Source organism: Sylvia atricapilla, chromosome 9, assembly GCF_009819655.1.
Source record: "Sylvia atricapilla isolate bSylAtr1 chromosome 9, bSylAtr1.pri, whole genome shotgun sequence".
Lineage (NCBI taxonomy): Eukaryota > Metazoa > Chordata > Aves > Passeriformes > Sylviidae > Sylvia > Sylvia atricapilla.
The window spans coordinates 18,984,156-18,995,697 of NC_089148.1; the positions used below are offsets into that span (position 1 = coordinate 18,984,156).

Below are 11,542 nucleotides of genomic sequence, written 5' to 3' on the forward strand. Positions count from 1 at the left end.
AACAACCCCCCCATAACCTGAGTTCAGGAGCCAGCAGAGCCTTAAATTTCTTTCTCCTGAGCCTAGCTTTTCTATTACTTTGAAAAAGACACCATTAACCTGCAGGACCATCTATACCTACAGAGAGAGTGGAGAAAGCATCTTGAATTTAGCAGCAGCTATTCTGTATTACCTCAGTGTATACAATACATAAATAACAGCAAACTCTTTTGCCTTTTGTTTTCTTTAAAAACCTCCACCTCCTCGTATAAGACTTACCCCTGCAAGCAGTAGCTGCAGTGGTGCAAGTGCAGGGTGCAAGCTATAGCTCATACACAGCCCTGCAGAAGGTGTACAGGGTGGGAGGGGGTGGCAGCTGAGGGTGCTCAGCACTGAGGAGCAGGTTACCTGGCCCAGCACAGCTGGAAGCTCTCCAGAAGCATTACTGTGAACAAAATCCTGCCACACAGCAAGAAGATTTGGGAAGAGGTACCCAGAGGTGTTGAAAAAAACAATTAGGTGGTTTCTCCAGTTCTTGTTGAGAGGATGGGATTTGACAAACATAGCCCTTTGCTGCTCATTCTCACTGCTGAAGGACCAGCTTTCCTACACCACATGAATGCAGTCACAAGTGTTCTCAGTGTGTCTTGGGGGACTAGGGAATAACAAAGGTCTTGGGTAGAAGTTTTCTCTTAACCAAGGAAGGAGATACCCAGAGCCCTTCTGCAGTAGCTCCTGTAGTTTTCCCAATAGTACCAATTCTCTATTTCCCATCTGACAGCTGAGAAGAGGCCAGGTCACTGTGGGTGCATTTTGCTGAGCCTCTCAGTTTCCATCTGTCTGCATAAGCAGAGAAATGGTGGAAATGTTGTTTTGTGCTATCCCAAGCACATTAAGACAACTTAGGCAGCAAGAGCAATGTGCTGATGAGGGCACTTCACAGCAACTAACCCTGCTTATGTAGAAGGTGACGTTGAGAGTTTATACTAGAGGAATAAACAATTGAGAACATACTGCTGGAACAAAAGGTGCTGGAACTGGCAATCTGACCAGTGATCAAAACATTTCCACGGGACTTACTCAACTTAAGCATCAAGTGCACTGGTGACTGCACACAGCTAAGCAAAACAGCTTAGACATATTACCAATCTACCTTTGGCTTACTTCAAAAGCCTCTACCTTTCTGCCAGATTCAAAACTCCACAGAAACTATGAATTATAAAGTCAGTTCAGCAGCTGATAACACAGAAACATAATGCCTTGAAATAAGTCTGACTTGCAAACAAATCATTAAATGCATGACTAATTTTTCTACTTTACTAAAAAAATACTGGGCTCTTTCCCAGCACTGACTGAACATGACCAAATTTAATTCAATTCTTTTTTTTCTCTCCTTACAATAACTTGGAGCAAGAACAGACATAACCCTGGATTTTATTTTGTTTTGTTCCAGACAGACAATCAGTAAAGAATCCAATGTTGCTGCGGGGAATAAGCAATAATATCTATAAAGCTTGAAAGCTCAATCAATGCTATTACAAACTACTGCAGAAATTTGTCTACTGCATCGTGTTACCATAGCTGGTGACAAGCCTTCTTAATAAGGAGTCTAGTCAGTGAAAGAAAAAGCTGTATCCTTTTTAAATACTGCATTATAAGTTTTCAGTAGCATGAAACAGAGGAGATGAAGACAGTACTACTCAGTTCAAGCATCTGGCAGACAGCTTATCAGAAGACACTACACAGCTGGAGCAGTGCTGTTTCAGGTGTGTTATATTAATTATTTACAGAAACAGTGCCCTCCAACCCTGTTTCCCTCATCCTTTCCTTCTTCCTATGGCCCTGCCTGCTCTGGACAAAAAAAAAAAAAAAAAATGTAATAGTTAAGAGACCAGTAAGACAAGTCCAGCTGAGTCCAGCATTATAGGAAGGTTCAGGTCAGGAATGCATGATCAGGAGTGGGGCTTTACTGGGTTAAGCCAAGCATATGCCAACTGTACTGCTAAAATATTCATGGGTTTGCACTTACATTACATAAAAAGAATAAGAGATTGCAGTTTGAGAAACTAGTGCTTACGTAGACTCCACCCACCCTCTTTCCCTGTCACCTAGTACAAGTGAGAGTGCACTACAACAGCCTTGGTTCACTTTCATAACAGGCTGTCCAAGCCAACTAAGACAGGATCCTTCCTTTTCTGAGGCAGCACTTTGGATTTGTCCCTGTTCAACCATGAGGTCTCTGTGGTCAGACCCTTTCTTCAGCCTGGTAAGGACCCTCTTGCACAGCCTACACCTCAATGGTATCACTTCTCACCCTTGCCCCAATTTGGGGGCACTCACAGCTCAATAAAGACACCCCAAACTCCTCCAGGAGTTTGTCACTGACAAAGGCACTTGACAGGGCAGAGGGTATGACAGACCCTGCAGCAACCAGCCACCAGACTCTGTAAACTATTTCAGTGGGGAATTTAGAGACTGAACATAAACCTCAGAAAAATATCTTGGGAGGCTGCTAACAGACACTGGGATTAGCAGGAGGGTCAGGAGCAGGTGCTGGGCTCCCTCAGCACAGGGTGCCCACACACCACAGTGCCTGGACTTCCTGAGCACCTGTGATTGGTACCTCCAGAACCAAAGTTGGAGGCAATAAGAGCAGAGAAGTTTTGGGTATAATAGGAGATAGCCTCTCATGCAGCTTTTCTGGGGAGCTCTATGAAAGTGACATGACCATAAATGTTTGCCAAGACGTCCAAGGCACACACCAAGCCCTCTGACATGGCATAAAGAGGTGTGGGTAGGCATGCGTGCATTCCTGCTTTCTAAAGCCTTTGCCATTTCACTGTTTTTAATATGACATCCTGGTCACCAACTATTCGACATAGACACTCCAGCTAAACAAAACTGACAATAATCATGCTGGGGAGGGAGGATGTCTTGGAGAGGAAAGGGATCAGGAATAGGCAGGTAGCATCTTGCAGAAATGAGCACCTTCTCCCCCATTCCACAAGACACTGTTGTAACAACGTTACCAGGAGGAAGAATTGTAAAAAGAGTTCGTGCTCAGATAAGCACCACACTGCAGTGTTATGCATTCTTATAGCTTTAAAAGGATACTTATTCAATTAATTTTTCATTTTTACTTCATAAAAAACTCAAGGAAGGGATTGCTCCATCATTCAAGAACACTAATAACGATCAAATTATGCCTGAAAGCTCCTTCTCTCTCTTGTTCATGACACTGCCTGGAAAAGTCACTCATGGAAAGAAGTAAATCCCTCCTCCTGAAGGTGAAATGGTACAAGTGGCAGCAGGACCCACAGAGTTACACACCAGTGTGTCATGGGACAGACCAGTGAACACTCGAGTTGATTCTGGCTAAGAAACAGCTGCTTCTGAAAGTAACATATGGTAAACACTTTACTCTGCTGTTGTCATCTTAAAGAGCATTTGGGTGTTAGAAAGAGTAAATACACATGGTTATGCACAAGAAGTGCATGTGTACAAGTTGTACACAGTATCTCAGATGTTACACTGTTGGGGAGAATATAGGAAAACTTTCCAATCGATAAGAGAAAGGCACTATGTAAAAAATACCAAAACTAACTGGAGCAACTCAGCCATTGTTCTCAACAGCCAAGAGGAGCTGCTGCTGTACTAGAGCTAGTGGCCAGTCCCACAGGCACAACAGCATATGCCTTTGGATCTCACAATGCACTATGGCATCGAAGACGGGAACTGAAAGAGACACGAATAGGGTTATACTAAAAGATGCTTACAGGAAGGCAGACTGTCACTGCTCATTGAGGAGATAGCTGGGTGGCACTTCAACGCATGCCTGATGAACTAGTTTATGAAAGGACTGAGCACATTAAGAAAGTATTAAGAAGATCTAAAGTAAGGCTCCTGTGGGTGTGCATCCTCCCCACCTCTCTCCAATGAGACGGCCTGCGTCCCTCATAGATGCAGGGGGTCCACAACGGTTGCAGAGGAAAGGCGACATCCGGTTCAAGGGCATTAAGGCTGACAGCAAGTACACCAAAACACACATCAGTTCTTGTGCACAGGCCATTAGACACAATTATCGCAGACACAAGTGATGCACAGCCTGGGGCTGACCTCGGGTTTAAGGTGTACCGAACACGGAGTTTGTGGACTGAGCAGTGCTGCACCGTGGACACAAACCCGCACAATCCGCCAGCGAACCATCCTGCGGGACCGCCGAAGTTGACACGGAGCGAAAGCCCGCACGCCCCAAAATGGATGAGTCATAGTTTACACTGTCCCCTTGTCTCCAGGAGCAGAGCATCGCTCTCCAGTAAGCCCAGCAGAGCGGGGCTCCGCCGCGCAGCGGGCTCGGCTGCCGGGATGCGGGGCTGGAGCCGCTGCGCGGGGCCGCTCCCGCTGAGGAGGGCTGCGGTGCGAGCGCGGTGCGCGCCGCTCCACCCGGGGGCTGGGACACGCCCGACGGCGCGGCCGCCCCGAGCTCACCTGCTCGGGCATCGCCCCCCGCTCCGCCTCGCCCCGCTCCTTACCTCCTTACGGCGGCTGGGCGCGCCCGGGCGGGTGAGCAGCGCCGTCTCCTCGCAGACCACGGCCACATCCTCCACGAAGACACAGTCGGGAAGGCTCTCGTCGGCCGGCAGCTCCAGCACCTGCAGCCCCAGCTTGCCCCGCAGCACGCCTACATACAGCTGATACTCCCTCTCCGCGCGGGCGAAATCCACCTCGGGGCCCGGCGCGCTGCGCAGCGCCTGCCGGCACAGCGACTCGGGCAGCGCCCGCACCACGGCGTGCGTGCAGCGCCCGAAGGCGGCGAGGCCGCCGCCCAGCCCGGCCATGCTGCGCGGCGGGGACGGCGGAGAGCGACGCGGGGCACGCGCGGCGGGGACGGCGGAGGGGCACGCGAGGGACGGGCGGCCGCCGCCGGCGCTGGCAGCGGAGAAAGCGCCGCCCGCGGCCCGGCCGCGCCCCATTGGCTCCCCACCAGGCACATTTCCATGGGGCCGCCGCCGCCGCGCCCCCATTGGCTGGCGGCGGCGGCCGGGCCGCGCCATTGGCCGCCCCCCGCGCCGCGCCCGTTACCTGTGCGGGCGGGCCCGAGCGGCCCCGCGTGTGGCCTGAGGGGCGGCGGGGCGGCACAGCCCGGTACCCGGGGCTCTGCGCAAAGGCACGAGCGGGGGGACAGCGTTCTAACGCCCGCGTTCAGGCACATTCTTACATCCATTCCAGCTGGGGTGGGCAGGGTTGATGACCCTCCTGCTCGAGCGTGCCTTGGCTTGGCCACCTGCGAGCCCTTTGCCGCCGCCTTCTCCTGCCCTGGTGGCACAACTGAAGACCCGGCGGTTCATGTGGGTGACCAGTGGAAGAATATCCCATGGCAAGGGCAGTTCCAAATACAAATCCTAAGGACATAAACCCAGCCGACGCTCTTGTCATGGCTTTCTCCAGGCCATTCACCGGCCGAGGGCATCCACCTACTCCCACTCCTTTACACTATTAAGGCTTCTACCCGTGTGGAGTATGAGGGACACTGGTGTTCTGCTCCACCTCCGCCTCAGGGACTGAAACAATGAGGATTTCACACATTCTTCCCCAAAACAAACGCTTCTCCCAGTTTCATTTTCCCCAGTTTTACCCTGACTGGAGGTAATCCTGGAGGCGGGCTAGCCCTTGCCAGAGCACATCTGTCTCCCAGGCGAATGAGGCTTTGTGCCGGACCTCGCACCTTAGACACAATCCACATCACCAGTCCTCAGCTGTACTGCTCCTGCTCCCAAGCCACCCAGGTATCCCCAAGGTCTGTCCTCACCAGAGCAGACAGGAAAAAAGAAGGAATGTGAATTTTCCTCCCAGCTCTGCTTTTGTTGGTAAGGCTTTTGCAAGTGTCCCTCTGGTCATGGAGGGGACCCCACTAGCACAAAGCTTTGTGTTCCCCCTTCAGAGCTCAGACAAAACCCAGGCAGCTACCTTGGCCATGCTGTCACAGATACCCACTGATGTTCAGCAGTTGGGAATATGGTTAATGAACAGCACAAAGGAAATACCAAAGTGTGTTTCTAAAATGGCAGATTTTCATCTGCATTTTCCACACATTCTCCAAATATTCTGTAAGGCTGCTTTTACTTAATGTGCACAGGCACAGGTATTTGAATAACCGTCATTCACTGAATAATGGCCAAATACTACTTTGCCTAAACAAATGGACAGGTAATTGAGTTACTATCATGTAGAACATTTCAAATTCTTGAAAAACCCCTACAAGTAGTATCATACTGTATCTAGTATAACGTGTAATCCTTCCGCCATTGCTAGAGCCTATTTAGACTTATTACATATTTGGGATATAGCCATTGGCACAGTTTGGTTTTCTTTTAGTTAGCGTTACCTTTAGCCAGAAGAAAAAGGGCTACTATCCAGTAATTTTAAAACTTGCAGGGTTCCTATCAGAAAAGGTATTGAAAATAGCTTTCCTGCAGCCAATGGACTGGAAAACTCTACTCAGTACAGATGTTTTTGACATCCACAATCACTTTATGAATTTTTAAGTTATGACAATTTTTAGATGTCATTGAAATTACAGGATATGAGGTGATGCTACACTGTGATCTCATACACACAACATGCTCTCTAGGACAGCCTTGCCCCAGAGGCACAGTCACCATCCCAGCTCAGGTGGTCCAGCTGCTCCCTGGGAGCTGGTCACTTCTGACAGCTTCTCAATACCCTTATGGTAGAGAAGGCTGGAGAATCTCTTTGTGATACACAGCGCTATGAGACACCATTGTGTGTTGAAAATACATATCGTAGCTTTAAACAAGGTGTTGGAACTAATAACTACAATAAAAAAGTCATCTGTATTCCTATAAATTTATAAAACTGTGCAGTTAAAATACAAATTAAGATGTGTTTTCTGATTATGATTATTGTTCTATTACTTATGGTGAATAGAAAGGCATCATTAACAATCTAGGAACATATTCACCCAGATCAATACTTATAATAAAATTATAAAAAAGATCAGTTTACTCACAAATCAACATTACAAAATAGAACGTGTTCACATGGTTTATGTGCTGTTAAAATCCACCATATGCAGTAATGCAGAATAGGTCAGCTACAGGCAGCAACATAGTATTTAAATATTGTCTACCTTGTTGAATATCCAGTATTTTCCTGTAACTATGTCCTGCTGGAGAGATTAGTATAAAAGAACAAAGCTGCCCCCCAGCAAAGAAAAAAGCTGCGTCACACTATGGAAGTTATCCAGAATAATGAAAACTATGCTCCTAACAGAATATGGACTGCAGACCACTTAAGCAGTATCACAGCAAGCTGTATTTGGAGAGGAGAAAATGCTTCATACAGAGAAGGATGCAAATCCAGGTGTTTTGTGACTGCACTGCACAGAGTCATCTGCTGGCAGTGACAGGAAGAAGAAAATTGCTTTGCAAAATGTACTTGAGGGTGCATTTGTGAACAGACATTCACTTTCAGAGAAAGGAATAGGTACTTAAACAGAAGACATAGCTTAAAAGTTATGACGGGAGAGTATTGAGTATTGAAAGTGAAATTTTATCCATTTGACAAAAAAAAAAAAAAAAAAAAAAAAGTAGCATATCAATAAGATTTTTATGTTTTTTTCAGAGCCACAACTTGAGAACAGCCTGCAGCTCTGTAAAAAATTACCATAAAGATGAAAGGAGTAATTTCCACAAGGCAGAAGGCAAGCAACAGGCCTAAATTGTATCAAGGAAAAGTACAGAAAACTTTCTAACAATAAAGAGCAAAGAAAAAGATTGCACAGTAAAAATGTGCAGCCTCTCTACCACGTGTTTTTATGAAGAAGAAGCATCTGCCAGGAGCAGAAAGCCATAGATGGGTAAGAAGGATGGATAAGGAGAGGTCCCTTCCAGTCCTGTGATTCAATTATTGTTTTTACACTGGCTACTCTTGTTTTAGTGAAAACAGCTATGTAATAATGAGTTTAACATGCCCAGTGGCAAATACATAACCTTTACATGGGTCACTGAAGGTCAGAGATGGCCACTGCTGTTGAATAGTTTGTGTGACCATGACAAAGGAGAATTTGGATCACTGCTGAATACAAATGCATAGCATGATAGGCAGCTGCAAAGTTGGAAAACATTTCACATTGCATGGAAATGCTGGAACATCACATTGTCCCTAAAACCTTAATGGGCATCTCTCACACTATTAATGAAATGCTACTTGAAACTCCAGAGAGTGAAAAGCCAGGAAAAGACAGAAACTGAACCATTCAGTCACCAGCACATCCCACTGTAACAAAGGGAATCTGCACCACAGACTGAGAGACACTGAATTTCACTTTTGAAAAGAAATACAGGTTTAAGTGATTTCTTCAGCTCGATAGAGAACTGTGCAACTACTGCACAGCCAAATGCCATTATTAACACTGGTCTGCTGGAAAAGCTCCCATTATGATTAATGGACCATTCTCTTAGAAGAGGTACATGACCAGGTCTTATTCACAGCCATTGAAGAGAAAAATGTTACTTTAATCATGCCTTAGATACACAAACAGGGACTCAAGGAGCTTTTCACCCAGCTAGTTGTTAAAGTTTTCTCTTTCTCTTCTTCAACTGTAAAAAACCACAGTCACTCAGTGAGACAGTATTTCTACTAAATAACTGAGTGCCTGGGCTCCTCATTTAGAGAAACTGAAGACATTGGGAAGGCAACAAGTCACTTCACCCCACTGCATGGACAAGCTCCCAAGTGCTTTTGCATTTTCCAAATGCTGAACAGATTTGTTTGCCATTGATTCTTTACATAACAGATCACTTCTGGAAGGAGACCAGAAAAAGAGACCATTTATACCATCCAGAGCTTCTTCTGGATGACATAAATTAACACTGCATCTGCCAGTCTATAGAGAAATCCTTTTGGGGAGCAGCATTTTCCTTTGCCTGAGCTGAACCCGTGCTCAGATAAATTACCAGGGTCAGATAAATTCTATATATAGCTGGTTCAAGGGAAACACAATATTTGTTTTGTCTGTTACGGGATAATGATCTGGGTGTTTCCTCAGCTGGCATTTTGCATCCTGCAGAGAAGGAGGAATTCTCATGAACTGAAAGCTACACAGTTGTTGGGAGACAAAGCTGTCAGAGGGTGATTCTTTGCAAGTTTTGGCAGCATTGTTGCCGTGACACATGGCACCAAGCAGCCTGGACAACATGCAGAGGCACAGGGCATTCCTCACATTGGTAGTCTTCCCACGTGTTTCGTTACAATAGATTGCAGTTATTGTGGACAACCAGAAACAACTTCTGGATTTACTTGGCTGAGCAAACAGATCACTGAGCCAAGAGCTGCAGGATTCTGACTGTTTACCTTCTGTGCTCCTATCTCCTCACCTTCACCATGCCTTATGGCTACTTTTACCCTTCTTTCTGTGCAGGAGGAAAGTCACTCATTGAATTAAAAAAAAAAAAAAAAGTATGGGTTAGGTACCACAGGTATGACCATGATGAAAAAATGAGATTAGTAGTCTGTGGAAATTTTTTACTGAATTACACAAGTTAACATATTTCTTACAGAAAATTATAGAAATGCAGCATTTGTGGCCCTGATAGACAGACTTCCCAGAAATATGTCAGAAATGCTACTCCAGCTAAGAGAAAGAGAGAGAACTAGGATAAGTGGCTTGCAAATTGTTCTTGTTGTGACTCCAACACTGCAATAAAACTATTTCTGCTATCAACAGCATTTTTAATAAAGTATGCTATTTTATAAGCTTGGCAAGAAAGTATCAGCTCTAGCAGTAGAAGGGGAAATTCCCATTCCATGGGAATGAAAATGCCATTCATACTTATGCAGCCACTGTTCAATGGGTCTCATGAACCCAAAACCAGCTGCTGTGAAGTGCTGTAAGTGCCCACTGTGGTGCTTGCTGAGGTTAGGGGGAGGATAAAGCCTTTGCTAAATCATGGCTGCTAAACTGGGCTGCACTGATACAAGAGGAAAAATGCATACGCTGTGTTCTTGCCTTCCCTTCCCTTCATATCTACTATCAAAACTATGTCTTGATTGCCTGAAAAAGCAAACGCTTAAAAATGCTGATGGATGCAAGTTAACAGTTTTGAAAGGATCCACACCCTTTGCAATGTGACTTGAGTTTTCTTTTAATGTTTATCCTAAGACTCCATTTTCCTTTGTAAAGCCAGTTGACCAGCTGGCAGCACCCCACAGGTGTGACAGGCTGTCTTTCCCTCGCATTGCCTGAAAAGCCCTCACAAGCTCAGCAGTAAGAGGCAGTGACATTTGGCTTCAGCGGTTTTTGCTTTTCATGGTTTGTATTTCTCATTTCTTCCAAGAGCCAGCTGCCTGAGAGCTAGTTCACATCCTTCCTTATCAGTTAGGCATCTTTTGCCTTCATTTATAAAAGCTTTGTACATTTTTTGTGTTGGCTTGCCCAATAACTTGCAAATGCAACTATGAAGCGTTATGTTTACATTAAACTTGTTAAGGTGGAGTTAGCTTTTGTATCTGCATGAAACAGAATATATGTGTGCACATATATAGATATATGCATTTCTATAGGCATGCACAGAAGCCAACAACTTTGTGATTTTCTTTGTGTTCTGGCAAAGGGCAAGGAGTTCCTTTGCCAGCTTCCTCAGTACCAAGGTTAGTGCTAGAGACAAACAAGCAGACTAATACATCGCAAATCAAGCTAAGGAAGTTAAAGATTTCCAATAGGCTTTTCTACCATGTTGATTAATATGCTGTCCTAAGTATCAGAGTTAATACGTTATAAAACAATGAAGGATACATGGATCAGCTACAGTATTAGTGTATCCAGGTGGCAATAACTCTTGCTATAATTCAACACAGAACAGGCTTGAAATGATCTTGTCTTCTTCAAAGAAGAATGTTTAACAGCTATTTGCCCCATCATGGGGGCACAATGGGTAGGTGCTTCCACAGGAGGCAGATAATGTACAGTGAGTGACACCAATTGAAAGGCTTGAAGAGGCAGTTGGTGATCAGTGATCTGTGTGTTTGATTTGAACTGCTGTTCCTTATCACATAACCAAGAGCTTTCTGGATACCTCAAGCTAACCAGCTGAAATAGAGTGGAGAAATCTTGCAGTTGAGGTGTTGTTCAGAAAGGGGCAAAACTGCTTTCAACAATGTCACTGGCAGGTAGTGCCACCACATGTGACAGAGGTCCGAGGCAGCACAGAGAACACTGCCTGCAGCAGATAAATCTGGAATAGATAAATCTGCAGGTCACTGCCTTCAGTAGATAAACCTGTACCCTTGATACACCTAATGTTTAATTCTGAGGGGATGCTGAGCTGAAGCATCTGTGGGCTTTAAGGTCTGTTTTCCGAATGTCAGTTAGAAGACCAGAGCTTATCTCTGTGTATTTGGTTTTAGAATCATGTATCTTTGTAGAGCAAAATCTTTTGTCATGATGTCCAATTTAAACCTCTTTAAACCAATTTAAGCCATAACTTCTGCCTGATTTATTCTCGATATCTATCGAAAAGAATTTCTATCCATTATGTTTTTA

At 45.4% G+C, this 11,542-nt stretch overlaps 1 protein-coding gene across 1 annotated transcript in view; it reads right to left on the minus strand.

The window, feature by feature from the left end:
• The window catches only part of DDAH1 (dimethylarginine dimethylaminohydrolase 1), a 52,887-nt gene extending 48,055 nt beyond the window's left edge, over positions 1-4,832 (minus strand). Inside the window, exon 1 of the mRNA XM_066325154.1 lies at positions 4,512-4,832. Coding sequence (XP_066181251.1) covers positions 4,512-4,817 — 306 coding nt within the window. The 5' untranslated portion in view covers positions 4,818-4,832. The remainder of the gene's footprint in view (positions 1-4,511) is intronic.
• Between the last annotated feature and the right edge of the window lie 6,710 nt (positions 4,833-11,542).